We start from the raw sequence: 22,029 nt of genomic DNA, 5'->3' as shown, positions 1-22,029 counted from the left end.
CATTTCTCCACCAAAGGTTCTGTGTTGGGGCTGATTTTAGCCCAAAAAGGTAGCAGATCAAAACTGAGTGAGCAATTCATTCAGACTCCAAAACTCCTATGTGGAGGTGTTTCTTATGTCCTGCTTCTAGAGGAGCAGCCAACCCCACAGTATCCAAGAAGGACAGAAGAATCAGGAGACATGAAGTGCCTGCCTCCCTGTTTACCCCCAGCCGGTGCTCCGCTTGGCCAAAGCGGGGTGGTGACTCAGAGCTGGAACAGTGTTCCTGTGTTGTTGCCAGATACTGCGTGGGGGCTGGGGAGGAAGGAGAATGAATGAGTAGGAGCAAGTGGCTGCTGGATTTGTAACACCTTGGGAAGCAGCTGCTCCAGAACTGAAATTGAGAGTAGGCGGGCTGTGAGCCTCCGCTTCACCTCTGCAGGCAGCTGGGCCCTCCTTCCCTGTCTGACCGAAACCCGGGTTTTCATAAGGCTGAGGCTGGGCAAGAAGACACAATCCTTCTGAACATGGAGCTCAAGGAGAGAGTGAATGTCTCTGCCACCTTTCCCGGCGAGATTGGGAGAGCAGGTTAGTCTTGTACGGATTCCACAGGGACTCAATTCACTGCGGTGTTTTCTGATTCATGAAAGTCCAGTAATGACTGAAAGGGAGTTTTTGATGGCTTGGTTGGGAGTGCCTGCAGTTAAAAAGAAACCCCCAAAACCAAACAGTTCAATTTAATTGAGAATTAATAGGACAGAAGTACCATTAAGTACACCTCCTTGATGTCATTACAAAGGATTTTCTGTTGGCAAGTCAGATTGGGGAGGATAGCTGTTCTGCCTCGTTCTTTTGTGTTTCAATTCTGTGTAGTATTGTTTCAGTTCAGTCTGTTGTCTCGGGCAGTAGTCAGAGATGAACCTCAGCATCTTAGGATGTTACAGTTGGAAGAGCTCTATAATATCACCTGGTTCATCCTTCTCATTTTACACTTGAACCCGACATACTGAAGAATATTAAACAGAAGCATAGAGCTGGGTGTTCTCTGAGGTCAAAAATGTTTCCAGTGAAGTTTTAAAATTTCTGTCAGTGTGTCCCTGACTCAGTGCAGCTTGCTGGGGAGGTGGTTTTTCTTGGGCTGTGCTTTCTGAACCTTGGGACTTGACCCCAGTGAGGGACAGAAGTGGGGCTGAAGGCAGGCGCCTACTGATCTTAAAGTACTTTGCCTGGCAGGCAAGTTCTTTAAATAGAAGTTTAAACTGGAGGCCCGGTAGTGTGCCTTAATTCGAAAGGAAGAAGATGTGTTCTGGAGCCGCTGTCCTATGGCAGGCTAATAATGCTTGAGTTTGCAACATGGAAAAAGGCAAAACAACTCTATTAGTGTGGAGTTTTAGAGCTAGCAAAGGAAAACTACAACAGAAACTAAACAGTGAGTGCTGCAGGCCAGGTCCATTATCAGTACTCTTCACAACTGCCTTGCAGAGTTGGAATTGTCTTCTCTTTTTTCGCAGATAAGGAAACCGACACTCAGAAAGGTCACCAACTCATTCAAGGTTGTGCCCTGCCAAGTGTGCAGAGGAGCTGGGATTTGAACCACAGTCTGTAATGACTCTGAACAGCAGCCTGGGGTTCATGCTTGGCAGGCCCCATGTGGCCTCTGCAGATGCAGAGTCTAACCTCATTGGACAGATGAGGAAACCAAGACCTAGAGAGGCTGAGTGTTTGCTGGGGGGTGTGGAACTGTTTGGTAGTAACAAAGCTGGTACCTCAGCTTCTATTACATTGCTTCTTTGCCATATTTCTTTAAAAATAGAGCAGGAGGCTATCTGGGTTTGATTTCCTCATTCTGTCAGGAGTTTGGCTTTAATATTTTCATGGTTATTGATGTCCTGTGAAGTCAAAATTAAAACTCCCTATTAACCAAGTAGCAACCCTAAGTACAGGGGCCCCATGTGGGAGCTCAGGAAGAAGGCAGGTCTTCAGCATGGGCTACTGTGTCAGAAGAGGTAATTTATGGAATGAGTTGACCACTGAGTGGATCTGAGAACATCTGGAGAGTCTAATGAAATACAGAGCATTTCAAATCATGCTGGAAGACTTCAGTCTGTTAAATCCAGAGTTTGGAAACGATAGCTCTTTTTGCAAGATACGTGAGCTTTGAGTTTGCTCGGTTGTTTTGTGACTCCTTTTATGCCCAACTCTGTCTGTGCCAGGCTCTGCCCCTTTAGCACTTTTGGATGGGAGAGCAGGTACTGACTGCTCCTTCAGGTGGTAGGTCTGGTGTTTATCTGGATTTCAGTGTCTGTGCTTAGTTGGGTATGTGAATAACAGTCAGGTATGGACATTGTGGGAGTTGGGAAGGCTGTTGCTTGGTCACCATGCTCCCCAGAGCTGGTGAAGTCTATCAGCCTGGCTGTAGGGGTTTTTATCAGGGCCTGCAGACCCCTATCTCCCCCACTCTCTCTGGGAGAGCCATGATGGGTGGGGCTGCTGCAATCAGAAAATGAGGTGGGTTTTGCACAGCCTCTCCCTGAAAGTATTGTGTTTGTGCTGAGGCTATTGAGATTAAGGAGTTCAAGTGCTTGCTCCATGGGTATTACTGTTCTGTGCTGCAAGAGATACACAAGAAATAAGTGAATGATGGCTCCCAGCCCTCCAGGAACTTAGGATCTCACTGGGGGTAGGGGGAGAGGGAGGAGAACAAATACACATGAAGTAAGTAGAGAGCAGTATAAGAGATAGCATATAATCAGTCACCAAATTGTAGGTTTCATACCAAATACTCTCCCAGTTCACAAAAGGGAGATACAGGTGATGTTTGTATTATCCTCCTGTGTGTTTTTAATCACTCAGTAATTTCCTCTCGGGTGTTTGCATTCCGTTCTTTGATTCTCTCTGTTGAGTGTATTAACCTCCTTTGCGGGGGTGGGGAGGGGTTGCAAGGAGGGGCTAATTTCTCCAAATTATATTGTAACATGTTGGGAGAGAGCCAAGGATGAAGCGTTCTTGGCATGTTGGTGTCTCATCTTTCTTTCCTCTGTCACTAAGAGCAGAAGCCACTGCCCTCTGATGGCTACTGATCCTTTAGATTCTTGTCTCTTTGTTACTTTCGTCCCGACTTCTGTAGGTTTAGCTGGCCTATTTGGAGGCATGGTTGCACTTTAAGGTAGGAATCTCCTTAGTCATTTCTCATTCATTCATTCAGCAAATATAACAGTGCCAGATGCTGTTATAGGTCAATAAGGGCAGTGAAAAGACAGACAAGGTCCGTGCTCTCCTGGAATACACAAATTAGCCAGGGAGACTGACAGTTGTCAAAACATATAAGTAAGAAAAATGACAATAATTAAAATAGGGTGACTTGATATGAAGTGACTGGGAGCATACCCCAGTGGGTGGTTGGGAAGGGCTTTGAGACAGTGATAATTCTGCCAATGTCTGAATGACAAGGAGGCTGTTAGGAGAGTATGAGGGAAAGAGCTTCCAGGCTGAAAGGATAGCTAATACAAAGGTTGTTAAGTCAGGAAGAGCTTGGTGTTCAAGGAGCAGAAAGGGGGCCAGTGTGGCTGGGGCGGAATGGGGCAGGAGGAGAGAAAACATACATTGTACAAGATGATGATGCAGCTTGTCAGGGGTCAGGTCACCTAGGGTCAAGCCAAGGTAGAGAGCTTGAATTTTACTCTGTGATGTGGAGCCATTGTAGGGTTTAAAGGAGAAGTGTGACATGATTTAACTTGCATTTGAAAAGCCTCACTGGCTTCCAGTAAGGAGAGTGGGTGGTCCAGAGGCCAGGATGGAAGCAGAAAGAGCAGTTAGGCTGTTGCAGTATCTTATCTAGAGATGATGAGGTGTTGGCTGTAGAGCTGGGGAGAAGTGGGTGCATTCAGAGATGTCTTGTACATTGAGGACACGGGGCTTGTAATGTAGTGTGTGTGCAGGTTAAGGTAGAGCAAGAAATGGAGAGTGACTCCTAGGTTGCTGGATAGTGATGATGCTGTTAATAAAAATAGGGAAGCCTGGAGAAGGAGTACCCGGTTTGCTGGGGTGGGGAGAGGAGGCTCATTCTGGTTGTGCCCTGTTAAAATTTGGTTGCCTGTTAGTTGTTGCCATAGTCAAGGCACATGTTCAGGGCCAGCAAATGTTAACTGAGAACCTTCTGTATGCCATTCATTTTGCGAGGCTCTTTCGTATATGTCCCTCATTTATCCTCACGACAACTTTTTGGAAGGATATTATTACTGTTCCCTATTTTCAAAAAAAATTTTTTTTTAATGTTTATTTATTTCTGAGACAGAGACAGAGCATGAGTTGGGGAGGGGCAGAGAGAGAGGGAGACACAGAATCAGAAGCAGGCTCTAGGCTCCGAGCTGTCAGCACAGAGCCCGACTCGGGGCTCGAAATCACAAACCATGAGATCATGACCTGAGCCGAAGTCGGTCACTCAACCGACTGAGCCACCCAGGCGCCCCATTATTCCCTATTTTCAAAGGGAAGAACTCAGGCTCGGAGAGGTGAAGTGGCCTGCTCTGGTTTGAACCCAGATCTTCTGACCCTGGGGCTCAGGGTGGACATTGAAGGAGGCTGGTTAGTGCAGTGTTGATGGCTTTCATTTGGAGAGAGGTTATGTTGGCTCATCAAGGCCTGATTCCCATGATTCTCAAAGAAGGGCCTATCAGAGTAATGCCCATGTGTAACGAGCTGTTGAAAATCTTGACATTTTCAAAATAGTGCAAGCTCTAAAGACCATTTGAATAAGATTCCCAGTCCCCTTAGGAAATGCCACTTTATACTAAACGAGCACGTGACACTTTGTACTAAACGAGCAATTTTATAAAAGTGTTAAAAGGAACTTAGAAATGTTGAGGGGATGTAAGGATGCTGTTTCAGCCTTTGGTTGCCACCTCTTTACTCTGTGGCCCCAGGAGGAACTGAAGAAGACGAGGAGGCAATTTCTTGTGTTCTTGGAGTTTTGGTTACCAGTTTTAGGACTTAAGTAGGAGCATTATTAGGTTACCGACGGTCCTTGGTTTTCTTGAGACATTGGGACTTAGAGCAAAGATACTAAGTGCCTTAACAAGCCTGGAGGCCACGCTGCTTGTGGCATCAGACCTGCAAGGTGATACTCTTACAGTATTGGGGGAGCCACACTGACGAGCCAGAGGGGCCAGAGTGGCAAATGCTGCTAGCATACCAATGAGAAGAGCCTTTGATAGAGTCCCTCCTTAAGCTTTGAGACTGGATACTTTCTCACATTTTAAGGTGTTTCTTCTCTTCATATCTGGGTCAGATCAGAGCCCATGCTGACAGTGCAGATTTGTCCCACACTCAGCGTATCCCACCACTATCAGAAAACCAGATTGATCAGGGTGCTTTGAGCACCAGTCACATAACTCCAGAACTTCCTGCTATACCAAAAGAAATTGCCATGCTAAGTAGTTGGAACCTTCATATTTAATGGACCAGAGTCTTGCTGCTCACATTATAGTCAAAAACTATATGAATAGAAAATTAATCTTGCGAGAAACTATAGGACCTGTTTACATTTTACTAGTCCTGTCTGTGATTGGAGGCAGGTTCTTCCTTATATTGAGCTCAAATCGTTTTCCAGCTCTCTCTGGTCCTCACTCTGTCATCCTCTTGTCAAATCTCTCGTGTTTGCTGTTGGACTTCTTTGGGGCCTAGCCCAACTCCTTTCAGGTCCAGGGCTTGTGAAGACGTGCTTATTTATGTGGATGGTTACCTATGGCCTGCCTTCAGGGGGATCATCCTTCCCTGCAACCTTCTGTGCTCCCTGGTCCTCTCCCAGGTGAGACTGGCTGCCATCCAGCTTGGAGGGGCTGTTCCTGGGAGGATGAGCAGGGTCTGAGAATGAAGCCTAGCTTATGTTTTACCTCATTTGCCAAGTTACTTACTTTCTCAGTAGCCTGAAGAGAGATAGAAGCCCTTGAATGGAGGAAAGAGAGTTTTTGTGCTCCCTTGAAACCAGCCACCTGGCTCCCAGCCGGGCCATCTCCATCACTATGAAAGTGCAAGGTGGCAATTCAGGTTTAAGAACAGGTATTTCAGGGGATTTGTCTGTGCCTGCTAAATGTGTCTTGAGACAGGATGATAGGACATGAGATTCTTCATGGATTTTAGAAAATCAGGAAATGGAGCAGGGTGGGGGCTTTTGGGCTGAGGTTGGGGACAGCAGGTAAAGTCAAAGGACTTTGCAATCTCCAAATGGGTGTAAGGACCCAGCATTGAGCAACCTTTGTTTGGTGAGGGTGAGCCTGGGTCAGCAGAAGGAGACCAGAAGGGTGGTGGTGTGCAGGAACGCAGGACGCAGGAGTTGGCTGCCATTGTGGGCAGGTCATCCACCCTTTCTGAGCCTCACTTCCTCACCTGTGGTCTGGTGTGATGAAACACAGCCTGCCTCGCTGGGTATTTGGGAAGATTAAATAACCCAAGTACCTAACACTTCTTTCGCTCAAAAAGTGCTGAACCAGAAGCTCTGCCATTAGCAAGCTGGGCGAGTTTGATCAGAAATAATCATATTTTAAGACCTCAGTATTCAGGAGGTATTACTCTGGTTTATCTCTTTTCTCAGTGTCTGAGCCCCTTTTTTTTCCCTTTAATTCAGTGTTCCAATAACAACATATAACCCAGATCCTCAGTTCCCTTATGTGTAGCATGGGAATAAAAATATCTTCCTTGCCCACCTCAGTGGGGGGTGGGAGGGTGAGATATGATGAATATGACCATACTTAAAGCTTTATGGAAATTCAGGAAACGGTAGTGGTGACGCTGTGGTTGATAACTTTTTTTTTTTTTTTTTTTGCAAAAAGGGCAGCATCTATATCAGGGAAGAAAGGTTGGGGAACTGCTTCTAGATCTGATCAAATAACAGCTCTATTTTTGTCCACTTTAAAAATCTATCTTTCTTCTAATGTTGGAATGCCAACTTCATCTTAGTGTCTAAACCTTTCAGCTCCAGATTCATTCACCCGAAACTCTGGGCTTATTTAAGCTAGTACAAGTTGGGTGTGGGGAGCCCAGGAGTTGCTATTAAGGTCATGCAGCATATATGAAGTGGTTGCTGGATGCTGGATGCTGCACGCTGCTCCAGGCATATGGGAGATTCGCTCTTTGTGTGTTTATCAGAGATCCACCTCGCAGACCTTGAAGTAGGACCACACAGGTGCTGTCATTCAGAAATTTGGTCCTGGGCACAAAAGGAGGAGGGAAGTGCAGAAGAAGAGGGGGAGGGAATAGCAGTGGATGGTACTGTTTTTCTGATGCTTTGTCTTTAGGGATTTCTGGTCTGCCCATAGACTCCTAAGGGAAGGGGACAGCAGGTTATCATGCAGAGAACATCAAATCTAGAAAATCGAAGACCGGGATATATGTCCCAGTCTTATCACTTATTGATGAAGTTATCTTTTTTTTTTTATTTTTAAATTGAACTTTACTGAGGTATAATTTACATGTAATAAAATGCACCATTGTAATTTTAGAGTTGGATGAGTTTTGATAACTGTGCATTTCATGTTAGCACCATCAAAAACAAAACACAAAACATTTCTGTCACCTCTGAAAGTTTTTCTACTCCATTCCACTCAACCCCCACCTTTCACCACTAGTCCCAGACAATCACTGATCTTTCTTCTATACCTGTAATTTAGATTTATCTTCCTGGAGTTTTATAAAAATGAAATTATACAAAAGTATTTATTCTTGTTGACCTTCATTTGCTCAGCATAAATTTTTTGGTGGTTCAGCAACAAAGCAGTTCATTTCTTTTCATCCCTTTGTAGCATTACACTGCATGAATAGTTTGCATAGCATGTATTTCTATTTACTTTTTGGTGGACATTTGGGTTGTTTCCAGTTTTTTGCTCTTGCGTATAAGGTTGCTATGCATATTGAAGACAAGCCTTTGTGTGGACCTCTATTTTCACTTCTCTTAGATACCTCAGAGAAGGTATACAAGTGGGTGTTTATAAGAAAATGTCAAGTTGTTTCCAAAGTATTGGCACCATTTTCTATTCCTGCCATTGATGTATGAGATTTCCAATAGATCCATACCCTTGCTAACAACCTTTTAAAATTTTAGCCACTAGGGGCGCTTGGGTGGCGCAGTCGGTTAAGCGTCCGACTTCAGCCAGGTCACGATCTCGCGGTCCGTGAGTTCGAGCCCCGCGTCAGGCTCTGGGCTGATGGCTCAGAGCCTGGAGCCTGTTTCCGATTCTGTGTCTCCCTCTCTCTCTGCCCCTCCCCCGTTCATGCTCTGTCTCTCTCTGTCCCAAAAATAAATAAACGTTGAAAAAATAAAATAAAATAAAATTTTAGCCACTCAAGTATATGTATAGTGATATCTCATTGTGGTTTTCATTTGTATTTTCTTGATGACTGATAATGTTTGGTCATTTGTGAATCTTCTTTTGTGACGTGTTGAAATGTTTTTTCTATTTTGAAAACCAATAGTCTGTCTTAATATTACTGAGTTGTAGGAAGTCTTTCTATATTCTGGATACAAATCCTCTGGTATTTGTATGTATTGAGACTATTTTCTCCCAAGCTGTGCCTTGCCTTTCATATTTTTAATAGGTAAGAGACTATAGATGAGTAAGGTTCCCAAAGTATAAGAGGCCATGAAATAATTTGAATGAAACAGAAAATGTTAAATGTATATATAAAATGAGTAAATTTTGTACGCCAATCATAATTTCGTCCAGTCCAAGGCTATTTCTTTTTTTTTAATTTTATTTTTAATTTTTAAAAATTTACATCCACATTAGTTAGCATATAGTGCAACAATGATTTCAGGAGTAGATTCCTTAGTGCCGCTTACCCATTTAGCCCATCCCCCCTCCCACAACCCCTCCAGTAACCCTCAATTTGTTCTCCATATTATGAATCTCTTCTGTTTTGTCCCCCTCCCTGTTTTTATATTATTTTTGTTTCCCTTCCCTTATGTTCATCTGTGTCTCTTAAGGTTCTCATATGAGTGGAGTCATATAATTTTTGTCTTTCTCTGACTGACCAGTTTCACTTAGCATAATACCCTCCAGTTCCATCCACATAGGTGCAAATGGCAAGATTTCATTCTTTTTGATTGCTGAGTAATACTCCAGTGTGTGTGTGTGTGTGTGTGTATACACACCACTTCTTCTTTATCCATTCATCCATCGATGGCCATTTGGGCTCTTTCCATACTTTGGCTATTGTTGATAGTGCTGCTATAAACATGGGGGTACATGTGTCCCTTCGAAACAGCACACCTGTATCCCATGGATAAATACCTAGTAGTGCAATTGCTGGGTCGTAGGGTAGTTCTATTTTTAGTTTTTTTGAGGAACCTCCATACTGTTTCCAGAGTGGCTGCACCAGCTTGTATTCCCATTGATGAAGTTAACTTGAAGAAGTCACTTAACCTCTCTGAGCCCTTTCCCATTCATAAAATGGGGGTCGATGGTGTTAATAGATAAGAGGTATAAGGAAAGGTTTTATAGACTGGGGAATCCTTGAAAAGTAATAGTGGATAGTGCTGTTGTTGCTTTATTATTACTCCCATTGTGAACAGAGCATTTTTTTTCTTCCAGGTGGCAATGAGGCAGGGAATTTAAAATTCCCTGGTGAATGGAAGTGACTCTCTAAAAGAACCTGGATATTTAAAAAAAAGGGGGGGGTATTAAGCCTAACCCTTGAACATGGTGCACGTGTTTAAGTTTTTTTTTAATGTTTATTTATTTTTGAGACAGAGACAGAACATGAACAGGGGAGGGTCAGAGAGACAGGAAGACACAGAATCTGAAGCAGGCTCCAGGCTCCGAGCTGTCAGCACAGGGCCCGATGTGGGGCTTGAACTCACGGACCGTGAGATCATGACCTGAGCCGAAGTCCGACGCTCAACTGACTGAGCCACTCAGGCGCCCCAAGTTTATTTTTTTAAGTTTATTTATTTATTTTGAGAGAGTGCATGCATGTGAGTGGGGGAGGGGCAGAGAGAGAGGGAGAATCCCAAGGAGGCTCGCACTGTCACTGTAGAGCCAGAGCCTGATATGGGGCTCAAATTCACCAAACCATGAGATCATAACCTGAGCCGAAATCAAGAGTCGGACAGTTAACTGACTGAGGCACACCATTTTATTTAAAATTGGTGCAAGAATTTCTGAACCAGGTGTTGCCAGGGCCTGCTTCACATCCTTCTCTAGATGCTCATGCCTTAATTCTGCTTTTTTGTGAAGATCTGAATGTTTTCTGCCAGAGAGAGTCCTAGGATTCCCGAAGACTTGCTTCAAACCAAGAGCTGGGAATTTGGAAGCTGGAGTGGTTGGGAGGGGTGAAAGTGTGCAGGCAGTAGTACACAATCACAGGGCCAAGGAGCAACCTGTCCTGATGGCTTTGACCGCTTCACATTTAGCTTATTAGAATTCATGAGGCTCTGAACTCAATGCCAGCTTACCCCAGACACCAGAACACAGGACACTCTGGCCGGCCGCCAGGGTAGAGTAAGAAAATCTTTGTAGGTGTAGAGACTTTTCCCCCCTTTTTTTAACCTTTATACTATGCTCATTAAATCTACTAATCTCTGGGTAGCCCCATGCTCAGTTTGGAGATGGGGCTAATACCTTAACACTAATAAACTGAGATGATAGTGAAAGCATTTTAATCATTTGTATTAGGAGCCTTAAAAAATGACCATGCCCTTTGATTAAGTAATTTTACCTGTGGAACCTTAACCCAAGGAAATAATTTGAATTGCAGGAAAAGCCTGTACTAAAAGATGTATAGTGCACCTAATATGTCCAGCAGTAGAAGAATGTAAATCTTTCTAGAATGTAAGCACCATGGGGGGAAGGGCTTTTTGTTCACTCCATCTCCAGCACTTAAAGCAGTGTCTGGCACACAGATGGCCAATGAACATTTTTTAATGGTTATAGAAAAAAAATTACATCCATATGATGAAACTATTTTACAGGTTTAACCTATCTGGAAGTAGAGCATTCCTATGAAACTTTGTGTGTGTGTGTGTGTGTGTGTGTGTGTGTGTGTGTGTGTATTTGTCAAATTGGTTTCCATACAACACCCAGTGCTCATCCCAACAGGTGCCCTCCTCAATGCCCATCACCCACTTTCCCCTCTCCCCCACTCCTCCATCAACCCTCAGCTTGTTCTCAGTATTTTAGAGTCCCTTATGGTTTGCCTCCTTCCCTCTCTGTAACTTTTCCCCCCCTTCCCCTCCCCCCCCCCAGTCTTCTGTTTCTCAGGATGAGTGAGATGAGTTTCACATATGAGTGAAAACGTATGGTATCTGTCTTTCTCTGTATGGCTTATTTCACTTAGCATAACACTCTCTGGTTCCATCCACATTGCTACAGAGGGCCATATTTCATTCTTTCTCATTGCCACGTAATACTCCATTGTGTATATAAACCACAATTTCTTTTTTTTTCAATATATGAAGTTTATTGTCAAATTGGTTTCCATACAACACCCAGTGCTCATCCCAAAAGGTGCCCTCCTCAATATCCATCACCCATCCTCCCCTCCCTCCCACCCCCCATCAACCCTCAGTTTGTTCTCAGTTTTTAAGAGTCTCTTATGCTTTGGCTCTCTTCCACTCTAACCTCTTTTTTTTTTTCTCCTTCCCCTCCCCCATGGGTTTCTGTTAAGTTTCTCAGGATCCACATAAGAGTGAAACCATATGGTATCTGTCTTTCTCTGTATGGCTTATTTCACTTAGCATCACACTCTCCAGTTCCATCCACGTTTCTACAAGAGGCCATATTTCATTCTTTCTCTTTGCCACGTAGTACTGCATTGTATATATAAACCACAATTTCTTTATCCATTCATCAGTTGATGGACATTTAGGCTCTTTCCATCATTTGGCTATTGTTGAGAGTGCTGCTATAAACATTGGGGTACAAGTGCCCCTATGCATCAGTACTCCTGTATCCCTTGGGTAAATTCCTAGCAGTGCTACTGCTGGGTCATAGGGTAGGTCTATTTTTGATTTTTTGAGGAACCTCCACACTGTTTTTCAGAGCGGCTGTACCAGTTTGCATTCCCACCAACAGTGCAAGAGGGTTCCCGTTTCTCCACATCCTCTCCAGCATCTATAGTCTCCTGATTTGTTCATTTTGGCCACCCTGACTGGCGTGAGGTGATATCTGAGTGTGGTTTTGATTTGTATTTCCCTTATGAGGAGCGATGTTGAGCATCTTTTCATGTGCCTGTTGGCCATCTGGATGTCTTCTTTAGAGAAGTGTCTATTCATGTTTTCTGCCCATTTCTTCACTGGGTTATTTGTTTTTCGGGTGTGGAGTTTGGTGAGCTCTTTATAGATTTTGGATACTAGCCCTTTGTCCGATATGTCATTGCAAATATCTTTTCCCATTCCGTTGGTTGCCTTTTAGTTTTGTTGATTATTTCCTTTGCTGTGCAGAAGCTTTTTATCTTCATGAGGTCCCAATAGTTCATTTTTGCTTTTAATTCCCTTGCCTTTGGGGATGTGTCAAGTAAGAAATTGCTACGGCTGAGGTCAGAGAGGTCTTTTCCTGCTTTCTCCTCTAGGGTTTTGATGGATTCCTGTCTCACATTCAGGTCCTTTATCCATTTTGAGCTAATTTTTGTGAATGGTGTAAGAAAGTGGTCTAGTTTCATCCTTCTGCATGTTGCTGTCAGTTCTCCCAGCAGCATTTGTTAAAGAGACTGTCTTTTTCCATTGGATATTCTTTCCTGCTTTGTCAAAGATTAGTTGGCCATACTTTTGTGGGTCTAGTTCTGGGGTTTCTATTCTATTCCATTGGTCTATGTGTCTGTTTTTGTGCCAATACCATACTGTCTTGATGATTACAGCTTTGTAAGGCTAAAGTCTGGGATTGTGATGCCTCCCACTTTGGTTTTCTTCTTCAATATTACTTTGGCTATTGGGGGTCTTTTGTGGTTCCATGCAAATTTTAGGATTGCTTATTCTAGCTTCAAGAAGAATGCTGGTGCAATTTTGATTGGGATTGCATTGAATGTGTAGATTGGGTTGTATTGACATTTTAATAATATTTATTCTCCCAATCCATGAGCATGGAATGTTTTTCCATTTCTTTGTATCTTCTTCAATTTCCTCCTATGAAACTTTTTGTAAGACATAATGGTGTAAAGTAAAGCAGCAACTATAAATTATATGGAAAAAAATTTGAGCATTCCCAGATCCCCAAAATAACCTCTTAGGCCTTTCTTTCTTTCTTTCTTTCTTTCTTTCTTTCTTTCTTTCTTTCTTTCTTTCTTTCTATGTTTATTTATTCATTTTTGAGAAAAAGAGAGAGAAGGAGGGAGGGAGAAAAAACACAAGTGGGGGAGGGACAGAGAGAAAGAGACAGAATGTGAAGCAGGCTCCAGGCTCTGAGCTGTTAGCACAGAGCCCATCTCTGGGGCTTGAACTCACTCACCACAAAATCATATCTGAGCCAAAATCGGATGCTTAACTGACTGAGCCACCCAGTTTCCCTTTTTAGGCTTTTCTGATACCTTAGGACACACCTTGTTAATAGATGCACAAAATAAATCGAGATAAAACACAGATGCTCACAGACACAGTTCAGAGCTGTGGCAGTTTCATGCTGAGATGCTGAGTGTGGTTCCCAGATAGGGAGCTTGGTGGTGCCACTCGCTGCTCGGGTGTTTGCTGCCTCTGTGAGGGCTCCCTGCAAAACAAACACTGAATGCTATTTTTGCTTTTCAGCTTTTTTTTTTTGTAAAAGCAAAAATTCTTCTCATATTTCTTTCTGTTAGCGAAAACAGGTACAGTGTAGGTCTTTCCTAAGTGAAGTGGTATAACGTGAACTTTCAAAAAGCAGGGGACACCTGGACTCAGCTATTTCAAATGAAGAAGTCTTAAGGACATAGGAAATTTCTATGTTAATAGGTTGTGAGCAAAGCAGGATACAGATTTCTAAATACAGCAAACTCATAATTTATTTTGTAATAGAAAAAAACTAGGGAAGGAGAAGATAGCCGGGTTTATCTCTAGGTTGGTGAGATCATGGATGGCATTTTTTCTTTTTATATTTCTAAAATTTCTAAAAGAACAGTGATGTTTTGATTAGGGAAACTTTTAAAAGTAAATCACATTCTTTGAAAAAGCAGGACGTTGGGTTAGTTTATTCATTGAGCAAACCAGCAGACTCTAGAGCCAGCTCCTCCTCCCTTACAAAGAACCAGGCAGCCTTTGTGAATACACAAAACACCTACACACTTTGGTTGTGACTGTCAGCCTGGTGTGGAAGCTGATCCCTCCTAACTTCAAAAGGGTGATAGAAACTCTTCAGTGTTGAAAATTGTGCAGGCCATGTTGCAGAGACATGCCCATGCATTTATATCCTATCATTGAGGTGAAGGCATTTTATATTAGGGAGAAGAATTTTAAGAAGATAGTTTTTCTGGGTGGGTGGTTAATTCTTGGAATTCTTTCCCTGGTTGATGGTTTCGGGAAGCTGTTGAAAGTACTGTCTGCTTTCCTTCATTCTTGTTTTAGCTCGTGCCATCTAAAAGTAACTTTTTGCTCAACAGTTCGGTTTGTTGGAGTACGTACTTCGGGGAATGTCTCTCGAAAATGCAGTGTTCTCTTGGAGCCAAGACTTTCCTAGAGTTAAAATCCCTGCGTCTTAGGTGGGCTTTGACACCTGAGCTGGAAAAGTTCGTGTTTTTTTAATGCAATGGAATTCTGACAGATCAAATGCATCTCAAAAGAAAGGCTCACTCTCTCAATGTGGGAGGAATCTGTAATGATCCAGGGGTCCTCAGACATTACTGACTTGTTGTTGTGTATGTAATCCTTTCCATTCACATGACTTCTCATTCATTATCTCTTTTTCTTTCTCTCTAGCCATAACCAACAGACCACAGCATTCAGGCACCCTGTGAGTGGGCAGTTTTCTCCAGAAAATAGCGAATTTATTCTTCAAGAAGAGTAAGTACTTCTATATATTCTACTTTTCCAAGCAGAGTTTCAAGAGTTTAAAGGCATTTGCTCAAAACAAAGCTTGTTGGACTATTTTCTCGCCCAGATAGAGGGGCTTGGAGTGGGTTGGTTGATACTAGGTGGAATGCAAGAATTTTGTTTTTTAATCTCTGGACGTCTCTAAGTGGGAAGATGTGGAAGTGGGGAGATGATACGGGCTTGTGCCATGATTGGTACTGTCAGAGCCTGTTACAAACTCTTTTCCCCCTGAATGAACCCTCCCCCATCAAGTATCCTCTAACATACTACTGTGCTCTGAGAGGACCCACTCATCTAGAGTGAAGTTGCCTTAAATACAGCCTCACACCAAGCTGAACCAGCCTCCCATAGACGCCTCAAATAAGAGTCCAAAGCCAGGGCTTAGAAGGGAGGAGGGCTGTGGCATCCATTGTCCCTGAACATCTGGAGTTCTTTCTGCTTGCTTTTTCCAACGTGGGGACTTTCTTGCTCCTCAGTCCTATTTCAGCAGGGCCCCGGTGTGCTCCGAGGTAGGTTCTACCACCCAGGGCTTGTCTACTTAAAAACACATGTACAGCCCAAGCAAGATGTGTTCTTCTCCCAAAAATGAAGGAAGAGCAATGTATGCAAGTGGCTTTGTTCCCTTCTGCTCATCTGAGACCATTCTGTTTGAAGAAAATGATAGTGTTTGAGAAATTCATAGAGATGTTCGCTTCCCCCCTTTATATTATTTTTCTGTTCAATCTCTAGACCAACTATGATCTTAAATTATCAGTATTTTTACAGCATTTCCCTCCCTCAGTACTTACACCTTTAAACTTTGGGTTATGGAAAATTTCAAGCCTATGCAAAAGGAGAGAGAGTATTATCTCCCATCTTCAATTTCCAAAACATGGCTGATTTTATTTATTTCATCTATAGCCTCCCCCTCACTACCTGGATTAGTTTGAAGCAAATTTCAAACACATCATTTAATTCCTTCAGTATTTTCAGCTTAGAGTCATTATCTTACAGAAGTTTTAAAACTAGAAATCTATAATTATGATACGACATTCCTTACATGTGTACTCTGTGCTGAGGGTTTTACATATTTAACACAATAGTCCTGAGAAGTAGACCATCATCATCGTTTTAAAGATGAAGATGCCAAGACTCAAAGAAGTTAAGTCACTTGCTCAAAGTTGCATGACTGGAAGTAGAAAGAGCTAGGATGTCACCCCCGTTTGATCTCTTTAGTCAGGGCTAACCCTTGGTACTAGTCAGAGGCTACTTACTAAATTATTATTATCATTATTTTAAGCAGACTTCATGCCCAGTGGGGAGTCCAATGTGGGCCTTGAACTCATGACCCAGAGATCAAGACCTGAGCTGAAATCAAGAGTTGGATGCTGAACCGACTGAGCACTCCAGGCGCCCCTACTTGCTAAATTATTTTGATGCTGGTGGCCCATGGGTCCTGATGGCCAGTGTGGAGTTGGGGTCTGACTTTGAAAGCATTAATACTATTAGTGGATGGAAGATAAAGATGGTCTTGTCTCCGGCATGGAGATAGAACTGCTATGTAAAGACAGAACCAGAATGTGGATTCTCCACATTCCAATTCAGAATGAGTTTGTTTATAGAATCCTGAAGGTCAGAAGCTCTTGGGAGGTCAGCTCAGCCCCCTTCCTTAGGCATCCTAGAGACACAGGTGCTTGTCATTTTTAAAGGTCTGGATGGAGAGTCCATTAGAACACCTAACTTGGGAAGTTACCAACTTTAATAAAAGCTTCTGGAGAAATGCAGACTTCCCATCACTAAACACCCTTGCCCCCCCCCCCACTTCCTTTTCCTGACTGTTACAATTTTGTCCGCTTTTGAGATGGTAGTCTCTTTTCTCCTCCCAAAATATCTCTGTAGCTAATCTCAATTCCATCCACTTTTCAAGGAAAAGGTACTCATTTTTTTCAAGGGTCACTTTCCCCCTCTATAGATAGCATTTTCTGGATGTCCTAAGGACTGCTTGCTTGTCTTAAGTGGTGGGTGCAATGTCGGGGTGGCCAGACGTTCCTGGAAGCAGGCACAATGTGCTTTAGGCATTGAGAGGAAGCGAGGATTCCTATGAACCGATGTGGTGATTCCTGCACTTATTAAATACTTACTAAGTGCCTATATTGTGTCAGAGGCTGTGACAGACTGCAGTTACAGCGGCAAGCAAGACAAATGTGGTCCTGTTTGTGAAGAGCTTATGGTTGAGTAGGGAAGATAATTAAACAAGAGCTTACAAATGTGATAAATGTTCATGGTAGAAAAAACATAGGGTTCAATGGGAGTTGATAAAAGAGGGTTCTAACCTGGCTTAGGGATTGTGGGAGGCCTCTTCATCCTGGGAAGGGATGTTGTTTAAATTGTCTCAGTTGTCCAGTCAAGGTGCCCCCACCTGAGCAAAGACGGGGGTGGGGGGGTAGAGTGTGGAGGATCTATACTAGTTGAGTTAGAAAGAAAAATGAAGCACACCAGATGGATTCTGGAGATACTTGGGAGGTAAAATTGACCAGACTTGGTGATTGATTGACTGTGTTGGGGATGAAAGAAAGGGAAGACTTTCCTGAGGTGTCTGGTCCTAAATTGGAGGAAGGGGGGATTTAGATAAGTGTAGATAAGTGTGCACGTGTGTGCCATCAGTCACAGCTGAGGGAAGGGTGATGAGCTTTGGTGGGGTCGGAGGGCAAGAGGGACTGACTTTTAGCAGAGGTTTATGAAGGGGAGTGTGGAGATAAGGTGGGAGAGGGAGTTGCAGCCAAGTATCTAAATTGCTTCCTCCTGAAATACACCCAGATTTACCCTCTGATGGAGCTCTCAAGGGTGAGTGAGGCACAATTTCACCTCACAGAAACCCAGTTTTAAAGATGCCAACAAATAAGATTCCTGATTTGTTCCCTTAGGGGAGCTTAATTTTGTTGTGTAGTGTGTTATGTGGTGAAGAAAAAAGACTGAGATGACCATTTGTGTGTCCTTTACACATCAGCTCTCAGATTAATGTGGGTGGAAAAAGGAAAACTGGCTCTTTTCTTTTTCTTCTCGAAAGAGTGTCTGTTAAGGCGTCATTGACTCCTTTCACCAGAGCCTCCACTCTGGGTTCTTTTTTTTTTTTTTTTTAATGTTTATTTATTTTGAGAAAGAGAGAGAGTGAGCATGTGAGCAGGGGAGGGGCAGAAAGAGAGGGAGAGAGAGAATCCTAAGCAGGCTCCACACAGCCCAGTGCAGGGCTTGATCCCATGACACTGGGATAATGACGTGAGCCAATATCAAGAGTCAGATGCTTAACTAAGCCACTTAGGTTCCCCTCCACCCCCCCACCCCCGCCAACTCTGGCTTCTTGAATTGAATTGAATCCTTCCAGAGCAGTGGTTTTCAGGGTGGTCTCTCCACCAGCATCACCTGCGAACTTGTTAGAGATGCAAATTCTTGAGCGCCACTCCAGACCTACTAAATCAGAGTCTCTGGAGGTAGCACTCCATAACCTGTATTTTAGCAGGCCTTCAGGTGCTTCTGATTCAGGTAAAAGTTTAAGAACCACTGAACAACTTGCTAATCCCTCCTAAATTACTCCCAGATTCTTCCTTTCATCCTTAAATCTCCTCCAGATACCTGTCATTCTCTGGGCCGTGGTGACAATCTTAGATGGATTTTAGTCAAATAATTGTGGGCTCCTTCTTGTATGGGAAGAAAAACAAACAGGTCCCCATGGTAGCTTCCTTTAGAGCATTACTGTGTGAACAGGTAACACCTCTCCTCCAGTGTTGGCAGGTGGGGTTTACCAAAGCTGCTTGGTGTAACAGGTGCATGCCCATCAAAAGATGATTTCCCGCCTTACATATTGGAAGCAGGGAGAAGAGAAATAATGTGAAAGCTATGATCAGTGGATCCAGAGGGCATGAGCTCTGAGCATTCTAGTTTCTGTGTCAGTAATACAGGATAGGCTAGGGTCTGCTGTGGTAACAACAACAAACAATCTCAGTGATGTGAAACAATTAAGGTTTATTTCTTGCTTGTGCCCCATGTCCATCACAGGTCCCCTGAGGGATTCTGCTCTATCATCTTTACTGAGGGAAGCTCCATCTCTGTGCTTCCATGATTGGCAAAGGCAAGAAGAGGGGAACTTGGTGAATTGTGCACTGCTCTTTCACATTTCATTGGCTGAAGCAAGTCAAATGGCCACTTTAAGGAGCCAAGAAAGTACATTTCTATCATGTACCTGGGAAGAGTATCAGAAATATTTCTTGGCCATCACTAATGACTACACTTAATGATCCACAGTTCAGATTTATTAAGGGAATCAGGACCTTCTGAGTCTGTCACTGACAAGCTTATTTTGCTGCATGATTAGAGGGTTTGATTTCTCATTTCACCTTTTCTGTTCTTTGTCAGAACCCCCAAGGCAGGTGGGTATCAGCCAACAGGTCCTACAGGCTTGTTCCCCAGGGGACGCTTCTATACACCAAAGCCACCAGGCACATGGAAATCTCACTTGGAAGAGCTAATATGAGCTCAGGCTGCATTAATAAAAGTACAAGATGCAGAGAAAGGAAGACAATACTTCTGGTATACTATGGTGATTGTGGACTACTTCACTCATTCATTCCAAGTTTATGGAGCATCAAAGACATGCCAAGCCCCAAACATTTTGATCTGGGTACTAAATTTTAAGAGGGATGTTGAACAATTGAGATTGCCCTGGGGAAGGGGACCATTATGGTGAGGGGTCTGGAAACCCTGTCCTGTGACCTCTCATATTTAGTCTGCATGAGAGAAGATGAAGGAGGATGTACTATAAGTCTTCAAGAAGGGCTGGCACGCAGAAGTGAGGTCCATTTGTTGCACGGCTGCCGAGGCAGGCATCAGGTCAATGAGAAGAATTATAGGCGGGCAAATTTTAGCTCAGTTCATAATTTTCTAAGAAAGAGATTTTTCAACAGCCCTTGTTTCAGTATCTAGAGTTTCATCTTTAACTTTAAATGAGATAAGCTACCTCCTAGAATAAGACTTGACTTTTTCCATTAATAATAATATTGTTATTATTTTTACAACGAACACTTAGAGCCCTTATTATTTACTGCCAGGTACATTTCTAAGTACATTTCCCCAACAGCCCTTATTATTTATTGCTAGGTACATTTCTTTTTTTTTTTTTTTTAATATATGAAATTTATTGTCAAATTGGTTTCCATACAACACCTAGTGCTCATCCCAAAAGATGCCCTCTTCAATACCCATCACCCACCCTCCCCTCCCTCTCACCCCCCATCGACTCTCAGTTTGTTCTCAGTTTGGTTTTTTTTTTTGGGTATTGACCTATATATTTTTTTTTTATTATTTTTTTCTTTGTTCATGAGTTTAATTAATTTATTTATTTTGTTAATATATGAAATTTATTGTCAAATTGTTTTCCATACAACACCCAGTGCTCATCCCAAAAGATGCCCTCTTCAATGCCCGTCACCTACCCTTCCCTCCCTCCACCCCCCCCTCCATCAACTCTCAGTTTGTTCTCAGTTTTTAAGAGTCTCTTATGCTTCAGTTTTTAAGAGTCTCTCATGCTTTGGCTCTCTCCCACTCTAACCTCTTTTTTTTTTTTTTCCTTCCCCTCCCCCATGGGTTTCTGTTAAGTTTCTCAGGATCCACATAAGAGTGAAACCATATGGTATCTGTCTTTCTCTGTATGGCTTATTTCACTTAACATAATACTCTCCATTTCCACCCACGTTGCTACAAAGGGCCAGATTTCATTCTTTCTCATTGCCACATAGCACTCCATTGTGTATATAAACCACAATTTCTTTATCCATTCATCAGTTGATGGACATTTAGGCTCTTTTCATAATTTGGCTATTGTTGAGAGGGCTGCTATAAACATTGGGGTACAGGTGCCCCTATGCATCAGTACTCCTGTATCCCGTGGGTAAATTCCTAGCAGTGCTACTGCTGGGTCATAGGGTAGGTCTATTTTTAATTTTTTGAGGAACCTCCACACTTTTCCAGAGCAGCTGCATTGCCAGGTACATTTCTAAGTACATTTCCACAACAGTCTTATGAGGAAGATACCATTATAGTCATGGATACTGAGGCACAGAGAGGTTAAGAGTCTTGCCAAAAGTCACACAGCTAGTAAGTGGCAGTTAGGATTTGAATCCAAATGGTTTGGCCCCAGATGCTGTGCCTCCAACCACTCCAATACTGCCTCTCATTTGAGTGGTTTTCAAGAGATAGTCCTCTTCCTTGGCTGTACTTAAGTGTTGGTGTGCCAAATAGGCTAGAGATTTTAATTGTATCTGCAGTAATGACATTTGATCTTATAACTTCATGCTTGCTTGAAAGACACCAGGTCTCCTTAGTAGTCTTTTCTCCAGAAAATGTTCTCAAGCCTTTCTACAGGGCCTCATTTCCAGTGATTGGAGCATTTGAGCTCCTCCTCTTCAGTCTCTTTTCCTGATTCTCTGTGGTTCTCTTGAATTGGAGCTTGTGGTTGGCCTTTGTGGCTTCACGGGACACAGGCGGGAGCCCTCCTAAAGAGATAGCCTTGGCACAAGGAACTTCTAGGCTGCGGTTCTGGTGGTTGGCGCTATGCACAGGAGCGTTTTCTCCTCAGAGCCGGGCTGTCCAGGAAGCCGCTGACAGCCGCCTCCGCAGCTCTTGGGGAAGAGGAGAGAAGCATTCCGGAGCCGTGACGCTGGCAGCTGACTGACAGCAGGCTGTGTACACTGATCCCCAGGCTCTGTCAAGCGTTTGATGTTGAGGTGGGGCCTAGTTGAGAGAGAGTATGTGCTCTGGAAGTTCAGAAGCCTGCTGCCACGCTCAGAAGCCAGCTGTAAGGCACCCAAAATCTCCCAGATTCCTTAACCCCAAGGGGACCCGTGCCTGGCCTGCTTCTCCTGACATCCTAGTGAGGTTAGCTTGTTCCTTCCATTGGAGTCTGAGCAGCCCCCGTTTTCTCATTGGATTGTTTGGAAAAGAAACCGTAAGTTGGAATTGCCTGGAATGTCATGAGTGGTGTTTGGAGGATACCACTCCAAAAGATATCTTGCTGAAGGTAAGAATTACCTTCAGCG

General features: G+C 43.3%; 1 protein-coding gene across 2 annotated transcripts in view; it reads left to right on the top strand.

Annotated features, from left to right (window-relative positions):
* Positions 1 to 22,029, top strand: part of PLEKHA7 (pleckstrin homology domain containing A7) — a 220,594-nt gene that overhangs the window by 114,536 nt on the left and 84,029 nt on the right. For both annotated transcript variants that reach the window (XM_047072238.1, XM_047072237.1), the window contains exon 4: positions 14,849 to 14,932. In XM_047072238.1, the coding sequence (XP_046928194.1) occupies positions 14,849 to 14,932 (84 nt within the window). The remainder of the gene's footprint in view (positions 1 to 14,848; positions 14,933 to 22,029) is intronic.

The sequence above is a fragment of the Lynx rufus genome, unplaced genomic scaffold (genome assembly GCF_022079265.1).
Source record: "Lynx rufus isolate CCGP_SWC_20201006 ecotype Redwood Valley unplaced genomic scaffold, mLynRuf1.p SCAF_9, whole genome shotgun sequence".
NCBI classification, from domain to species: domain Eukaryota; kingdom Metazoa; phylum Chordata; class Mammalia; order Carnivora; family Felidae; genus Lynx; species Lynx rufus.
Note: the sequence above shows the minus strand (reverse complement) of the source record. Positions and strands in the feature narration are given on the sequence as shown.